Source organism: Panulirus ornatus, chromosome 63 (assembly GCF_036320965.1).
Source record: "Panulirus ornatus isolate Po-2019 chromosome 63, ASM3632096v1, whole genome shotgun sequence".
Taxonomy (NCBI): Eukaryota; Metazoa; Arthropoda; class Malacostraca; order Decapoda; family Palinuridae; genus Panulirus; species Panulirus ornatus.
In genome coordinates, this window is record NC_092286.1 from 8,449,230 (window position 1) to 8,468,605 (window position 19,376).

General features: G+C 42.4%; 1 protein-coding gene across 1 annotated transcript in view; it reads right to left on the minus strand.

The window, feature by feature from the left end:
- LOC139745914 (uncharacterized) overlaps positions 1 to 19,087 on the minus strand; it is a 195,722-nt gene extending 176,635 nt beyond the window's left edge. The window contains exons 1-3 of the mRNA XM_071656584.1: positions 19,057 to 19,087; positions 18,850 to 18,896; positions 14,713 to 14,871 (exon numbers count right to left, since the gene is read on the minus strand). Of these exons, the coding sequence (XP_071512685.1) occupies positions 14,713 to 14,871; positions 18,850 to 18,896; positions 19,057 to 19,087 (237 nt within the window). The remainder of the gene's footprint in view (positions 1 to 14,712; positions 14,872 to 18,849; positions 18,897 to 19,056) is intronic.
- Positions 19,088 to 19,376: the final 289 nt, after the last annotated feature.

The window sequence follows — 19,376 nt, forward strand, 5'->3', positions numbered from 1 at the left end:
TATTATTATAATTATTATTATTATTATTATTATTCTTATTTTTTTTTTTTTTTTTTTTTATACTTTGTCGCTGTCTCCCGCGTTTGCGAGGTAGCGCAAGGAAACAGACGAAAGAAATGGCCCAACCCCCCCCCCATACACATGTACATACACACGTCCACACACGCAAATATACATACCTACACAGCTTTCCATGGTTTACCCCAGACGCTTCACATGCCTTGATTCAATCCACTGACAGCACGTCAACCCCTGTATACCACATCGCTCCAATTCACTCTATTCCTTGCCCTCCTTTCACCCTCCTGCATGTTCAGGCCCCGATCACATAAAATCTTTTTCACTCCATCTTTCCACCTCCAATTTGGTCTCCCTCTTCTCCTCGTTCCCTCCACCTCCGACACATATATCCTCTTGGTCAATCTTTCCTCACTCATTCTCTCCATGTGCCCAAACCATTTCAAAACACCCTCTTCTGCTCTCTCAACCACGCTCTTTTTATTTCCACACATCTCTCTTACCCTTACGTTACTTACTCGATCAAACCACCTCACACCACACATTGTCCTCAAACATCTCATTTCCAGCACATCCATCCTCCTGCGCACAACTCTATCCATAGCCCACGCCTCGCAACCATACAACATTGTTGGAACCACTATTCCTTCAAACATACCCATTTTTGCTTTCCGAGATAATGTTCTCGACTTCCACACATTTTTCAAGGCTCCCAAAATTTTCGCCCCCTCCCCCACCCTATGATCCACTTCCGCTTCCATGGTTCCATCCGCTGACAGATCCACTCCCAGATATCTAAAACACTTCACTTCCTCCAGTTTTTCTCCATTCAAACTCACCTCCCAATTGACTTGACCCTCAACCCTACTGTACCTAATAACCTTGCTCTTATTCACATTTACTCTTAACTTTCTTCTTCCACACACTTTACCAAACTCAGTCACCAGCTTCTGCAGTTTCTCACATGAATCAGCCACCAGCGCTGTATCATCAGCGAACAACAACTGACTCACTCCCAAGCTCTCTCATCCCCAAACAGACTTCATACTGCCCCTCTTTCCAAAACTCTTGCATTTACCTCCCTAACAACCCCATCCATAAACAAATTAAACAACCATGGAGACATCACCACCCCTGCCGCAAACCTACATTCACGAGAACCATTCACTTCCTCTCTTCCTACACGTACACATGCTTACATCCTCGAAAAAACTTTCACTGCTCTAACAACCTGCCTCCCACACCAATATTCTTAATACCTTCCACAGAGCATCTCTATCAACTCTATCATATCTATCATATGCCTTATTATTATTATTATTATTATTATTATTATTACTTTTTGTCTTGTAGGTGAGTTTAGTGTTCTAACTTGTCCACCACTACACTGCCACCGCCACCACACTGCCACCACCACTACCCTGCCACCACTACCACAGTGCCGCCGCTACCACACTGCCACCACTGCCACACCGCCACCACTACCACAGTGCCGCCGCTACCACACTGCCACAACCACCACACTGCTACCAACACCACTCTGTTTACCACTACCACTCTGCCACCACCACCACACTACCACCACCACTACCACCACCACTACCACCACACTGCCACCACCACCACACTACCAAACACCACACTGCCACCACAACACTGCCACCACCACTACCACCACACTAACCACCACCACACTACCCATAATCCCTTAGCCAGACCAGCAATACAGACCTCTCCAGCTGTGGCCATAAGCATCATTCCAACCTTATCTCTCGCTGGTGGCCCACACCAAGAAACTCTCTTGCCCCAAAACCCTCACACTCAGTTGAGAGGTCGAGGTGACTTTCACATTTTGGCAGAGCGAGAGTGGTCGACGGCATGTGGAGAGTGTATGTTGAGTGCGTACCCATCGTTAGTATCAGCTGTGTTGTGAGTGTGGTTTGAGTGCATCTTGGGGGGTACTGAGTGTACCACGAGTGTGTCTTGCAGGTGCTGAGTGCATCCTAAGTGTGTCTTCTGTGGTTTGAGTGTGTCTTGAGTGTGTCTTGTGTGTGTTGAGTGCATCTTGAGTGTGTCTTGTGTGTGCTGAGTGCATCTTGAATGTATCTTCTGTGGTTTGAGTGTGTCTTGAGTGTGTCTTGTGCGTGCCGAATGCATCTTGAGTGTGTCTTGAGTGTACTGAGTGCATCTTGAGTGTGTCTTGAGCGTACTGAGTGCATCTTGAGTGTGTCTCGAGTGTGCTGAGTGCATCTTGAGTGTGTCTTGTGTGTGCTGAGTGCATCTTGAGTGTGGCTTGAGTGTGCTGAGTGCATCTTGAGTGTGGCTTGAGTGGTTTGAGTGCATCCTGAGTGTGGCTTGAGTGGTTTGAGTGCATCCTGAGTGTGTCTGCAGTGGTTTGAGTGCATCCTGAGTGTGTTTTGCGTGTGCTGAGTGTATCCTGAGTGTGTCTTGTGTGGGTTTTAGTGTATTTCCGAGCGTGTCTTCAGTGGGTTTGAGTGCATTTAGAGTGTATTTATGAGTTGTGTTGAGTGCATCTCAAAGTGAGTCCATAACTAACCAGTTAGCTGTGAAATCTTGAACCTTGCATCGTAATAAAGTGTACACACCCACACAACACACACACACACACACACACACACACAAACACACACAGTTAAATTTCCCACAAGCGATAATCCCCTTCAATAGTTTGTCATACGAACCCTATACTCAAACATGAGCAGGGAACTCTATTGCATGAGGGAATACGAGACATCATCACACTAATTACCTAATTTCCGCAGTCGTTGCTAACAACCCTCCCCGTAATGTTTTGGGGAATAAAACTAAATTTGGGAGATCATTGGTTTAGGTGTGTTTTTCATTGGCCGAACCTAAACTAATTAGTTTCCCAAAAATCTAAGGGGGTCATTTTTTTTTTCCAAACGGAGATTTCGTTATTGATCAAAATTCGAGACCAAAAGTTTTCTACACCCGGGATGGGACAGATAGATAGACAGGAAGATAGATGTAATAGACAGATACGACTTAGACATCTCTAGGGTCGGTTTTAAGTAGATAACGACCACAACAAACTCCAGGAACGACTACAAAGAAACAATTATACCACAGACAACGACCACAAGTAAACAACTACACAACCCGACAACTGCACAAGCAAACAACTACCGCAACAAAAACTACACAAGCAAAAAACTACCGCAAGCAAGCGACTACCCAAAAATAAACCCAAAGAAAACAAGCAAACAACGACCACAAGCAAGTAACTACCACATACAACAACAACGACCGGGGGGAAACAAACAAACAAACAACAATCAAACTTATACAAGAACGCATTGTTTAAAAAACCATAAGCAAACAACGAACCAAAAAAGTAAACAAAACCACCCCTCCCCCAAGTAAAAAAACTCCCTCTGGAAACCATGTTTGGGGAAACCCTCTGGGGGGCGCCGCGAGAGAGAGGAGGAAGAGGGGAGAGAGAGAGAGAAGAGAGAGAGAAGAAGAGAAAGAGAGAGAGAGAGAGGTGGAAGGTGGGTGCCTCCCGTCTGTCTGTCTGTCCGAAAAGATAGATGGGAAAGCGCTATGAGGCATCGAACTGACAATGGATTAATTACCGGCTTTCCAGGATGTCTTCACACACCACTGCTTCGTGTGGTGTGTGTGTGTGTGTGTGGCAGAACGGGTGAGAGTGAGCTGAGGGGGGGGGGGGGCCTTGAGCTAAAACGTCCCTGAGGGTATATATTATATAAAATATATATATATAATATATATATATATATATTTAATATATTATATAATATATTTACTTTAAGGGTGTCTGAAGATGGGACACAGCGAAAGAAGGTCACAAAATGTATACACATCGCAAGACATAAGCTGTAGATATCTGTGTATGTGCGAGTAAGAGGGATTTTTGGGGACTTGATGAAGTCCCTAACTTGTAGCCAACATTTCCCCCACTGGGAGAAAACAAGACAATTTATTATACTGTAGAAAGGGAGACTCGTAATCTGTCCATGGGTGAGGGAAAGTGTTTCAAGTACATGGGTGGGGAAAATATATTAGTCATATATATTTCATGGGTGAGGGAAACATCCAGCGGGAAAACCCCCCAATCATTTCCCCTTGGGCCTTTTTCTTTTCTCTTTTTCTTTTTTTTTTCTTTTCTTTCACAAATCCATTCAATGAAAAAAAAAAAGAAGAAAGAAAAATACCTCAAGACTTCGGAAGAGGCAGCCTCCCCTTCCTTCTCCCCCCCCCCCGGCCCCCGTCCCCCCCCCACCCCCCCAAACACCCCCCCCCTTCCACAGCCCCCCCGTCTTTATAACCCCCCCTCTCCCCCTTCCCCCCCTCCTCCCACTCCCTCCTCAGGAGCAGCCTGGCCCAAATTTAAAAGGGGAAATTTTGGTCGTCCCTTTTGGAGTTTGATACTCGGCTAACAATCCCCCCGCCCCTTCCTCCCTCCCCCTTCCCCCTTTTCCCTTTCCCCCTCTCCCCTTTTCCCCCCTCAACCTCCCCCCTTTTTTCCCTCCCAACCCCCCCCCTCCTCTCCAGATGTAAGGGGAGGGTTCCCCCCCCGACAAAAGGGTTCGTGGGGGGGGGGGGGGAAAAAATGTATAAAACAACCCCTCTCTCCCCCTCTCTCTCTCTCTCTTTTGCTCTCTCTCCCTCTCTCTCCCTTCTTTTCCCCCTCTCTCTCTCTCTCTCTCCTTACTGATAAACTGAGAGAGAGAGAGAGAGAGAAGGGGAGAGAGAGAGAGATGATGTGGTTTTAAACACTATCCTTTCGCGAGTATTTTTTTTTTCCCTTCCTTTTTTTTTTCTTGACCAAATGCAAAGGTTTTTTTCCAGCCGGATGATCGGGCGCTCATTGGGTGAGATTTTCTTATTTTTTTTTCCCCCTTTTTTTTCCTCAATATCACAAATTTTTTTTTCCAAATCTAATGACCATTTTTTTTTTTTTTTTTTGGCTCGTGATAAGGTTTGTCAAATTTACAGGTTTTCATTGTATTGATTTTTTTTGTTTTGAAAATTCTGATTTTAATATACTCGCTTTTTTTTTTTATCTAAAAAAAAAAAAGCTTGGTTTTAATTTTTTAATTTTTTTGTTTTATTTCGAAAAGCCTTTTTTTTCATTGTTAATCTCTTTTTTATTTTAAAAAGTCTCATTTTCATAATTTTTTTTCATTTCACAAAGCCTTACTTTCATTCTAAATCTCTTGTTTTGTTTTAAAAAAGCCTTATTTTCATTCTAAATATCTTGTTTTATCTTAAAAACCCTTATTTTCATATTTTGATTTTTTGTTTTAATTTTGAAAAGCCTTATTTTCATAGGTAATTTTTTGTTTTATTTTAAGAAGCCTTATTTTCATTGATAATTTTTGTTTTATTTCAAAGAGCCTCATTTTCATTGTTAATCTTTTATTTCATTTTCAAAACCCTCATTTCCGTTGTGAATTTTTTTTTTTTTGTTTTATCTTAAAAAGTCTGAGGAAAAAAAATTTAGATATATCTAAAATTCGTGAGTATATGACTGTATATTGTGGTGTGCCCGTGAAGAAGCATGATACTGTGTGTTGTAAACATTTTTGCTGTGCCAGTAAGCGAGCATAATACTGTTTGGTGTAGGAATTGTTCTAGTGCCCTGGCGCAAGCATATTCCTGTTCGTTGTTGGTATCATACACGTGTGGTAATCAGTAAGCATAACATTTATCCTTGTCTTATGCCAGGCAGCGAGCATATTGCCGTTTGTTATAGACGATATAACAAATTCAGGTTTTGGGAAGGCGTGTTCAGGAGCCTCTCGACCATGAGTGACCCATGACTTGAGGGAGATAGATGGGGGGGGGGGGGGGGGGGGTGTTACGGTAGTGGGGAGAAGGGGTGGAGGGGAGAGGAGGGAAGGGAGGGGAGAGGAGGGAAGGGTGGAGGGGTGAGGAGGGAAGGGAGAGGGAGGGGATTTACCTGGTGTGAGTTTCGGACACAAAAACAGCAGCGTAAGTCAACAACTGCAGCGTGAAATTAAAGTGGGACTGAGTGTAGCCTCCTGGCTTAATGTACTCTCTCTCTCTCTCTCTCTCTCTCTCTCTCTCTCTCTCTCTCTCTCTCTCTCTCTCTCTCTCTCTCCCTCCGCTCATCTCTGGCAACAACTTCACGCGATAAACGTTCAAAAAAGAAAAAGAAAAAAGGAATCTAGAGTTGCAGGCGTCTTGGTGCAACGCTGGTTCCTACCGTCCAAGAAAGAGAAGAGAAGAGGAGGAAGAAGAAGAAGAAGAAGAAGAAGAAGAAGAAGAAGAAGGAGATGATGATGATGATGATGATGATGATGATGAAGAAGAAGAAGGAGAAGAAGAAGGAGAAGAAGAAGAAGAAGAAGAAGAAGGAGATGATGATGATGATGATGATGATGATGATGATGATGAAGAAGAAGAAGAAGAAGAAGAAGAAGAAGAAGAAGAAGAAGAAGGATCAGCGGTGCAATATACACAGAGTGAGTGGGATGTACCATGTCTCACTGTCTTGTCGTCCAGCCCACATATGTAACGTGTGGCTCTCCATCCCTCATTACCAAGAGTGGAATCGAAACCCTTGTACTACTGTTGCATCCTCTCATGTTCTTACTGTTCTTTCTCCCTCGTTCTCCTCTGTTCTACGGGTATCATTACGTCCGCTGTTCTCACGAGCTGTGTTTCCCTCGTCTGTGTCTTTTAAAATAACCCAGGAGACACAGCATGCCTGTTGCTTCCCATACTTTATGTGTGGAGAGGTCAGACACACGAGCATAGAGCGTTATAGTGCGTCCTTCCTTCGTTCTTTCCCTCGAAGCTTTGGAATTCTCTTCCATCTCTCGTCTTTTTTTTTTCTTGCCTTTTCGTTTCAATAAATTCTCGGTGTATTGTTGTTGTTGTTATTATTATTATTATTATTATTATTATCATTATTATTATTATTATTATTATTATCATTATTATTATTATTATTATTATTATTATTATTATTATTATTATTCTTTTTTTTTTTTTTTTTTTTTTTATACTTTGTCGCTGTCTCCCGCGTTTGCGAGGTAGCGCAAGGAAACAGACGAAAGAAATGGGCCCCAAACCCCCCCCCCCCCCCCCCCCTAACACATGTACATACACACGGGCCACACACGCAAATATACATACCTGCACAGCTTTCCATGGTTTACCCCAGACGCTTCACATGCCTTGATTCCACTCCACTGACAGCACGTCAACCCCTGTATACCACATTGCTCCAATTCACTCTATTCCTTGCCCTCCTTACACCCCCTGCATGTTCAGGCCCCGATCACACAAAATCTTTTCACTCCATCTTCCACCTCCAATTTGGTCTCCCTCTTCTCCTCGTTCCCTCCACCTCCGACACATATATCCTTGGTCAATCTTTCCTCACTCATTCTCTCCATGTGCCCAAACCATTTCAAAAACACCCTTCTGCTGCTCTCTCAACCACGCTCTTTTTATTTCCACACATCTCTCTTACCCTTACGTTACTTACTCGATCAAACCACCTCACACCACACATTGTCCTCAAACATCTCATTTCCAGCACATCCATCCTCCTGCGCACAACTCTATCCATAGCCCACGCCTCGCAACCATACAACATTGTTGGAACCACTATTCCTTCAAACATACCCATTTTTGCTTTCCGAGATAATGTTCTCGACTTCCACACATTTTTCAAGGCTCCCAAAATTTTCGCCCCCTCCCCCACCCTATGATCCACTTCCGCTTCCATGGTTCCATCCGCTGACAGATCCACTCCCAGATATCTAAAACACTTCACTTCCTCCAGTTTTTCTCCATTCAAACTCACCTCCCAATTGACTTGACCCTCAACCCTACTGTACCTAATAACCTTGCTCTTATTCACATTTACTCTTAACTTTCTTCTTCCACACACTTTACCAAACTCAGTCACCAGCTTCTGCATTTTCTCACATGAATCAGCCACCAGCGCTGTATCATCAGCGAACAACAACTGACTCACTTCCCAAGCTCTCTCATCCCCAACAGACTTCATACTTGCCCCTCTTTCCAAAACTCTTGCATTTACCTCCCTAACAACCCCATCCATAAACAAATTAAACAACCATGGAGACATCACACACCCCTGCCGCAAACCTACATTCACTGAGAACCATTCACTTTCCTCTCTTCCTACACGTACACATGCCTTACATCCTCGATAAAAACTTTTCACTGCTTCTAACAACCTGCCTCCCACACCATATATTCTTAATACCTTCCACAGAGCATCTCTATCAACTCTATCATATCTATCATATGCCTTATTATTATTATTATTATTATTATTATTATTACTTTTTGTCTTGTAGGTGAGTTTAGTGTTCTAACTTGTCCACCACTACACTGCCACCGCCACCACACTGCCACCACCACTACACTGCCACCACTACCACAGTGCCGCCGCTACCACACTGCCACCACTGCCACACCGCCACCACTACCACAGTGCCGCCGCTACCACACTGCCACAACCACCACACTGCTACCAACACCACTCTGCTACCACTACCACTCTGCCACCACCACCACACTACCACCACCACTACCACCACCACTACCACCACACTGCCACCACCACCACACTACCAACACCACACTGCCACCACAACACTGCCACCACCACTACCACCACACTACCACCACCACACTACCCATAATCCCTTAGCCAGACCAGCAATACAGACCTCTCCAGCTGTGGCCATAAGCATCATTCCAACCTTATCTCTCGCTGGTGGCCCACACCAAGCACTCTCTTGCCCCGAAACTCACACTCAGTGTGAGAGGTCGAGGTGACGTCATCATGTGGCAGAGCGAGAGTGTGTCGACGGCATGTGGAGAGTGTATGTTGAGTGCGTATCATCGTTATGTATCAGCTGTGTTGTGAGTGTGTGTTGAGTGCATCTTGGGGGGGTACTGAGTGTACCACGAGTGTGTCTTGCGTGTGCTGAGTGCATCCTGAGTGTGTCTTCTGTGGTTTGAGTGTGTCTGGAGTGTGTCTTGTGTGTGTTGAGTGCATCTTGAGTGTGTCTTGAGTGTGCTGAGTGCATCCTGAGTGTGTCTGCAGTGGTTTGAGTGCATCCTGAGTGTCTCTTCAGTAGTTTGAGTGCATCCTGAGTGTGTTTTGCGTGTGCTGAGTGTATCCTGAGTGTGTCTTGTGTGGTTTGAGTGTATCTCGAGTGTGTCTTCAGTGGTTTGAGTGCATCTAGAGTGTATTTATGAGTGTGTTGAGTGCATCTCAAGTGTGTCATACTAACCAGTTAGCGTGTGAGAATCTTGAGACCTTGCATGCGTGAATAAAGTGCTACACTCCACACACACACACACACACACACACACACACACACACACACACGTTAGTTTCCCACTAAGGCGATAATCCCCTTCAGATAGTGTGTCATACTGAACCCCATACTCAAACATGAGCAGGTAACTCTATTGCATGAGGCAATACGAGACATCATCACACTAATTACCTAATTACCGGCAGTCGTTGCTAACAACCCTCCTGTTAATGTTTGGCTGAATAAAACTACATTTGGGAGATGCGATTGGTTTAGGTGTGTGTTCATTGGCCGAATTCTAACTAATTAGTCAACAATCTAATGAGGTCATTTTTTTTTCCAAACGGAGATTTCGTTAGTTGATCAAAATGTCTGAGACCACGTTTTCTACACCTGGGAGGGGACAGATAGATAGACAGGTAGATAGACGGTAATAGACAGATACGACTTAGACATCTCTAGGGGTCGTGTTTCAAGTAGATAACGACCACACACTCCAGGAACGACTACACGTAAACAATTATGACCAGCAGACAACGACCACAAGTAAACAACTACACAAGCAAACAACTACAGCAAGCAAACAACTACACAAGCAAACAACTACACAAGCAAACAACCACCGCAAGCAAGCGACTACCAAAAGTAAACAACTACACAAGCAAACAACGACCACAAGCAAGCAACTACCACATACAAACAACGACCGGGGGGGAAACAAACAAACAAACAACAATCAAACTTATACAAGAACGCAGTGTAAACAACCATAAGCAAACAACGAACCAAAAAAGTAAACAACCACCCCTCCCACAAGTAAACAACTCCCTCTGGAGAACCATGTGGAAAGCGCTCTCTGGAGGGCGGCCGCGAGAGAGAGAGAGAGAGAGAGAGAGAGAGAGAGAGAGAGAGGTGGAGGTGTGTGCCTGTCTGTCTGTCTGTCTGTCCGAGAAAGATAGATGAGATGCGCTATGAGGCATCGAGACTGACAATGGATTAATTACCGGCTTTCCAGGATGTCTTCACACACACTGCTTCGTGTGTGTGTGTGTGTGTGTGTGTGTGTGTGTGTGTGGCAGAACGCTGAGAGTGAGCTAGGGGAAGGGGGGTGGGGGGGGCCTTGAGCTGAGACGTCAGGAGGGTACAGCAAAGGTTGGTTGGAGCTGAGATGAGACGTACAGATGCTGGTGGGGGATGACTGTGAGCTGAGCTGAGGAGGAGAAAGAAGGTGGTCTTTCTCAGCTCAGGAGAAGGTGGTCTTTCTCAGCTCAGGAGAAGGTGGTCTTCCTCAGCTCAGGAGAAGGTGGTCTTCCTCAGCTCAGGAGAAGGTGGTCTTCCTCAGCTCATGGCTCCTACATTCCTCCACCAGCTGGTGTGGTCTCAGCTCAGATGTTCTCTACTCCCTCTCCCATCTCTCCCTCCCAGCCAGCCAGCCAACCAACCAGCAGCTGCCGTAGTCTCAGCCGAAGACAAGAGACAAGGTCGTTAACAGGTTGCAATTAAACTCTCTTTTTCCATCGTCATTGACGTATTATTTTCTTTTTTCCTCAGTGTGTGTCGTCCAGCTGCCACACCTGAGCTGTTTTAAGTGTCTCTCGGTCTCTTGCTGTGTCTCGTAGTCTCGCACTACCTCTCTCGTCGTCAGCAACCAGCTGTTCATCATCTCGGGTGGTTAAGTTTCCAACTGTCTGTTTGTCTCACCATCTTTCTCCATCTCTCTCCAGCTGTCTCTCTTGCTCTGTCTCCAGCTGTCTCTCCTGCTCTGTCTCCAGCTGTCTCTCCTGCTCTGTCTCCACCTGTCTCTCTTGCTCTGTCTCCACCTGTCTCTCTTGCTCTGTCTCCAGCTGTCTCTACTGCTCTGTCTCCAGCTGTCTCTATTGCTCTGTCTCCAGCTGTCTCTCTTGAACTGTGATGATGAAATTTGAGTGTATGACCTGACCTTCCTATACCACTTTGTCACGTGACTCCTCGTACAGTCAACAACTTTTGCCTCTGTTGGAAGTCTAGTATAATGAGCCAAGACCCAATAGAGGCTATATATATATATATATATATATATATATATATATATATATATATATATATATATATATATATATATATATATATATATATATATTCATCATACTTTGTCGCTGTCTCTCGCGTTAGCGAGGTAGCGCAAGGAAACAGACGAAAGAATGGCCCAACCCTCCCACATACGCATGTATATACATACACATCCACACACGCACATATACATACCTATACATCTCAACGTATACACAGACATATACACATATACACATGTACATAATTCATACTTGCTACCTTTATTCATTCCCGTCGCCACCCCGCCATACATGAAATGACAACCCCTTCCCCCCGCGAGGTAGCGCTAGGAAAAGACAACAAAGGCCACATGCGTTCACACTCAGTCTCTAGCTGTCATGTATAATGCACCGAAACCACAGCTCCCTTTCCACAACCAGGCCCCACAAAACTTTCCATAGTTTACCCCGGCGCTTCACATGCCCTGGTTCAATCCATTGACAGCACGTCAACCCCGGTATACCACATCTTTCCAATTCACTCTGTTCCTTGCACGCCTTTCATCCTCCTTCATGTTCAGGCCCCGATCGCTCAAAATCTTTTTCACTCCATCTTTCCACCTCCAATTCGGTCTCCCACTTCTCCTATATATATTCTTTTCAAGTCTGTGATACTTTTTACCTTCTTACTTACTCTTTTGCACACATGTACATACACACAGGGTAGGTCACACACACACACACACACACACACACACACACACACATGGGCAAGAAATATGGTACCAGAATTAAGAGAGCTGAGTTACAGGGAATAGGCTCTTCCCTCCTTAGAGGAGAGAAGAGTAAGGGGTGACCTGATCACATCCTTGAAGTTTTTAAACTAAGAGCGTTGACGTAGACAGTGAACACTTCTAACGAAACATGAAGGTATAGAGGGGGACGTAACATGAGTTTGATAAGAAATCTATTAGAAAAGATATTAAGATGTGTTTATCATTTTCGCAGTTTGGAAGGGGGTAGATGAGTGGAGAAGGACTGATGACGAAATGATAAAAACGGGAAGAGATCTTAAATGTCATATGATAGAAGAAAACTATTTAAGAGATTTAAGCCCTACACGTGGAGAGCTCTCTCTCTCTCTCTCTCTCTCTCTCTCTCTCTCTCTCTCTCTCTCTCTCTCTCTCTCTCTCTCTCTCTCTCTCTCTCTCTCTCTCTCTCTCTCTCTCTCTCTCTCTCTCTCTCTCTCTCTCTCTCCCATAGTGCACAAAAGAAGTGATTACACGTGCGTGATAACAGAGTCAATTAGACCGGACAACACGAGCGTATATCTCCTTAACCGTAACACACAAACAATTGTCACAAATTAGTAAACAAATAGCACACACACACACACACACACACACACACACACACACACACACACACACACACACACACACACACACACACACACATCCCATTCAAGTCAACACCCGAAATCTTATTCTCTCCCCCCAAAAAAAAATAATCGTGAAAGGAGATTTAAGTTCGTCTGTACACGAGACCTAACCGTTGTGTCCTATTCATAACTCACACTAATTCAGCCTTTTCCCAGCACTCTAAGCCTACGTCATTATCCCAGACATCAACAGGTGCATTATCCCAGGGGACTTAGAACCCTTTGATATCAATAGGTAACGTTTCTTGACTTGGTTTCAGGTCCCGTTCGTTTGTTTGTTTTGGTCCGGGGGAGGAATGATGGGGGAAGGGGGGTGTTGTATGCCATAAGCGTTCGTGGAAAGGCAGACGTAGAGGAATCCAGACCCATACGGATTTGAGAGACAAGGGGAGCAGTTCACGAAAGAGGGAAAACTACCCTAAGGATGAATTATTCGAACACAGCTTCGCCTTGCAGACACTATCTGACTCTTATATATATATATATATATATATATATATATATATATATATATATATATATATATATATATATATATATATATATTTATATTCGAAAGGATCACAATTTGCGCGTGATCAAGATATTCCTATGAGTCCACGGGGAAAATGAAACACGAAAAGTTCCCAAGTGCACTTTCGTGTAATAATCACATCATCAGGGGAGACGCAAGAGAGAAATATAACAGTCAGTTGATATACATCGAAGAGACAAAGCTAGGACGCCATTTGGTAAACATGTGCACGAAAGTGCACTTGGGAACTTTTCGTGTTTCATTTTCCCCGTGGACTCATAGGAATATATATATATATATATATATATATATATATATATATATATATATATATATATATATATATATATATATATATATATATATATATTTTATTGCCGTGTTAATCCAACTTGTCCCTTCTCTTCCCGGCACAGAACAAGGTAATTATAGCACCGTGAACAGCGTGCTCTAACTGCCCACACTCTTACTAACCAGTTTCGTTTTTTAATAAAGCCTTTTTCCCAAAGGCAATTATCCCGGCACGCTCCTACATCACTTACACTCACTTGATCCCCTCCCACTCCTGTGAGGGAAACGTGAGTGAGAATTTTATATATATACAAGTTACAGATGTTTCTCATTCAGTAGGTATATATATATATATATATATATATATATATATATATATATATATATATATATATATATATATATATATATATATATATATATTCATACTATTCTCCATTTCACGCGTCAGCGAGGTAGCGTTAAGAACAGACGACTGAGACTTTGAGGGATATCCTCACTTGGCCCCCTTCTTTGTTCCTTCTTTTGGAAAATTCAAAACGAGAGGGGAGGATTTCCAGCCTCCCCGCTCCCTTCCCTTTTAGTCGCCTTCTACGACACGCAGGGAATACGTGGGAAGTATTCTTCCTCCCCTATCTCCAGGGATGGTGTATATAAATCCTTTATATATATATATATATATATATATATATATATATATATATATATGTATGTATGTATATGAGTAAAGACATAGTACACGTATAAACCAGATTAAGTGTCGGGGCAACACAAGTACAAGGCTTTTTCCACGTAACTCACAAATAACATTAATCACACACAAACCAGCAAAGAAAACACACACACACACACACACACACAAACAAACACAAAAAAAATGTTCTCTCTCTCTCTCTCTCTCTCTCTCTCTCTCTCTCTCTCTCTCTCTCTCTCTCTCTCTCTCTCTCTCTCTCTCTCTCTCTACCCCCACAACATAACACACACACACGTGTCATCTGCACCTTCTCGTCTAAACCTGACGTGTACACCAACAACAACAACAACAAGAACAACAGTGTTATGACACGTTTCCCTTACCTGTTTTAACGGCAGGTGTGATCCTTCTGTTAGCGTCCAAGACACTCGCCTGTTTTTGCTTCTGTTGTGTATACTCCACTCTATCACCTGCCTCCGTTTGATGTATAATATCTCTAGGTTTTTCTCTACGTCTCTGTATATCCCCTTTCGCTCACCCCACTGTAGCAACAACAGATTGTGAACATGGAATATATTCACCTTAGATTCGTCGACCGGTATCCACACAACCACAACCACAACAAGAGAAATACAGGTTTGAAAGCAAGTCAGTCACGAAAAAATCACCTGCTTTTGGTTGTGTTGTTAGATTGGTATATTGATAGCAGGGTTATCACTCTATAGATGAGTATAGCAGGAAGATAGCGAGACTAGATTTAAGTTATCATACATGAGTTAATTGTTGTTTCATTGTCATTATGGTGTTATCAGTACGAAATTTCACACTACTTCACTTGTGTACGTGTTCTATCTATTTCGCTTTTCTTCTTGAGATCATTATATGTGTATATATATATATATATATATATATATATATATATATATATATATATATATATATATATATATATATATATATATATATATATATATATATATATATATATATATATATATATATATATATATATATATATATATAACTAATCTCTGGGGGATTGAGATTTGAGTGCTCCCAGAAGTAGTAGGGAGGTGTTCGTTCTCAGGGGGTGTGGTGTGGTGTGAGAGGGAAGGGGTCGTCCTTTGTGGTGTGTGTGTGGTGTGTGTGTGTGTGTGTGTGTGTGTGTGTGGTCGGGGGGGCGGGTCGCTCGTCGCCCCCCCCTCACGGCAGCAGTCCGTGGGCCCAGCAGTTCCTGTACGAAGACAGACACACAGACACACACACACAAAAACACACACGACCATCCATCTGATGGGCCGAGACGACGACACGCCCCCCCCCCCACGCCTTCTCCGATGGGGCGTGGTCCTTGCACAGGGCGAGGGAGGAGGGGAGGGGGGATGTTGACGGATGGGGGGTGGATATAAGAGAGAGAGAGAGAGAGAGAGAGAGAGAGAGAGAGAGAGAGAGAGAGAGAGAGAGAGAGAGAGAGAGAGAGAATATTAAGACCAGAAAGTTGATAAATGAAGAGGCCAAATGAAGACTTGAGACATAGGTACTGAAAAAAATAAAAGAAAGAATACGAAGATAGATAGTTATCTGGATAGACCGATAGATACGATAGATATATGAGTGAAAGCAAGAGAGCGAAGGTAGTCGACGGTAAGGGTATATAAGGAATGAAAGACAAGGGGAAAAGATGGGTAATGATAATAATAATAATAATAATAAAGGTAGTAATGATAATGATAATGATAATAAGAACAATAATAAGATTATAAAAACAGTATAATGATAACAATAATTGAAAATGATCATAATAAGGATGATAATAATAATAATGATAATAATAATAATAATAATAATGATAATTATAATAATAATAATAATGATAATGATAATAATGATAATGATAGTAATAATGATAATTATGATAATAATAATGATAATAATAATAATAATAATAATAATAATAATAATAATAATAATAATAATAATAATGATAATAATTGCAGGATAATCTAAGGGTGAAACAATATCCAACACTAAATGCAAAAAAATTCTGCAACACTACTGCGTAAAGCAACTCTCACAAGTACAACACCAGACTACAAACGAAATAAAAGGGACGAAAATGAATGAAACAAAAAGCGAAGGGATTAGAAAACTCAGGAAATGAGCGATAGTCATGTAACACAAGGGGATATATATATATATATATATATATATATATATATATATATATATATATATATATATATATATATATATATATATATATATACAAAGATGAAGACGTGGGAAAGTGAATGTTAAAGAGGAAATGGTATGATGAAGGAGACGGACACGAGTGAGAGAGAGAGAGAGAGAGAGAGAGAGAGAGAGAGAGAGAGAGAGAGAGAGAGAGAGAGAGAGAGAGAGAGAGAGATGGCTTCTCTTGTGGGGGATGGAGGGAAAAGCAATGGAACCCAAAGTTGTTGTGGAATGGGGGGAGGTTGTAAGAAGAGGGTAATTAAAGAAAGCGGGTGGGGGAAGAAGTAGAGGCAGTAAGAAGAGGGTAATTAAAGAAAGCGGGAGGGAAGTAGGGGCAGTAAGAAGAGGGTAATTAAAGAAAGCGTGGGGGGGGGGGGAAGTAGAGGCATGAGAGAAAGCAAGAGGAAGATAGGTAGAAAATGGTGAGAGGACACAGAGGGGGGAAGGAATTAAGGACGTGGCAGAGAAATGGAGAAGAAGGGGTTATCAAGAAGGAAATATTTCAAATGAAGAGTTCAAGCACAGAAATAAAGAAAGGGTGGGTCAAACATCGATGGAAAAGGGGGGGGTACACACACACACACACACACACACACACACACACACACACACACACACACACACACACACACACACACACGAACAAGTGAAGCGGGGAAATATTGACAATCAATACAGAGAAATTTGGATGATGATGCTGGAGAAATAAGGAAGCGGGAGGGAGGGGAAGGGAAAGGTGTCAACGACTCGGTCAAAAGGGATGCGAACAGGTCAATAGTACTTGAGCAGGGTGGTTGGGTGGTTGATTGGGTGGTTAGTTGGGTGGTAGATGGTTGAATGGTTAGGTAGTTGGGTAGTTCGGTTGGCTGGGTGGATGGTTGGTTGGTTGATTGGTTGAGTGGTTGGTTGAGTGGTTGAGTGGTTGGTTGGTTGAGTGGTTGGTTGAGTGGTTGAGTGGTTGGTTGAGTGGGTGGCTGAGAGATTGGTTGAGTGGTTGGTTGGTTGAGTGGTTGGTTGAGTGGTTGGCTGAGTGGTTGGTTGGTTGGTTGGTTGAGTGGTTGGTTGAGTAGTTGGTTGATTGGTTGAGTGGTTGGTTGAGTGGGTGGCTGAGAGATTGGTTGAGTGGTTGGTTGGTTGAGTGGTTGGTTGAGTGGTTGGCTGAGTGGTTGGTGGTTGGTTGGTTGAGTGGTTGGTTGGTTGGTTGAGTGGTTGGTTGAGTGGTTGAGCAGCAGCAGCAGCGGCAGCAGGAGGTCAAGAAAGAAACATCAGTGTAAGACTAGTTTATTAATAAATACATACGACACTCATGGCTGAGAGTAGAGCGAGGGAGGTCGAGACACTGTAGAAAACATATATATAAAAAAATAGAAATATTAAGGAAATACACGCCATAGAAAACGGGAATGATAAATCAAGAGAGACTGAAGATGGGATGCGAGAAACACTGATATAGAATTCAATAAACATTGAAGAAATTAAGATGCAAACAAGTTTAAGCGCAACATCGACCTACTGAAATTAAAAAAGAATATATATATATATATATATATATATATATATATATATATATATATATATATATATATATATATATATATATATATAACAGCAAGAAACTAGCAAGAACGAAAGAATTATGAGAATCAAAGTCACATGAATAAGATTAACCAAAATACTTCTTTAAAAAAAAATCAAGCAATAAAACATGTCAATTTACAAAATGAAGCCATGAAAAGAACTTTACATAAACTGGACAAATTAAAAAAAATAATATAGATGTAAAACAGCGTTTTTTTTGCAGATTGGAATCACGATATATATGAGAAAAACACTCAAAAAAAATTTTTGTATAGAAATGATTTAGATCACGTTTCACCACTTGAAGAACATTATAGCCAATTTCTGAACTTTCCCCACAGCCACTGTGTTCATCTGAACACCACCAAATCAATTCCTGGCGTAGTCGTATGAACATTGAACAGATATCAGGTACACAGACGACTGAAAGCACGTAGCACGAACGAACAAACAAAAATAACCACAAAATTGATTAATAAAAATATCCACTTAAAAAAAAAATAATGATTAATGAACAATGAATATAGGAAAATGTTAAATAAATATAGGATGATGGATTTAAAAGAAAATAACCCATTGGTGGAAAGAAAATAACATATTGGTCCAAAAGGGTTGATTAAAAGATAACATAAATGATAATGATAAGTGAGGGGTGTATCGGCACTAGAGGGGGGGGGGGGCCTTCCCCCCCGAGCCTGGAGCGAGACCTGAGCGAGATCGCGAGAGACAAGTTGACGGGACGCGGTCCAAACCGCTACTGGCCCCGCGAGCCAGGCCCCGCGACCCCCGACATGCGCATCACACACACACGCACGCACACACACACACACACACACACACACACACACACACGACACACTGACACACACACACACACACACACGACACACTGACACACACACACACACACACACACTCTACATTTTCTATGATTCTGTAGTTCATGCTAATGATCGTATATTGAAATGGGATGTCATGGTTCTGTTTTAGAAGTAAAAGAAGAAAATAAGGAAGTGTCTCGTGGACTTATTTCACGTTTCGTGGTTTATTTCGCGCTGGGTTTAATTTCTTTTTTTGATATGGTTTGCGTGTTATTTGTTTACGTGTTTTTTGTGGGTGGTTTTTGTATATTTTTGGGATGTTAAGTTGATGGTGGTTAATTAGTGTTTACCAGATGTTAAATCTACGGTTTTCCCCCAAGGCGTGTATGATGTGGAATATCATATTTTTTTAT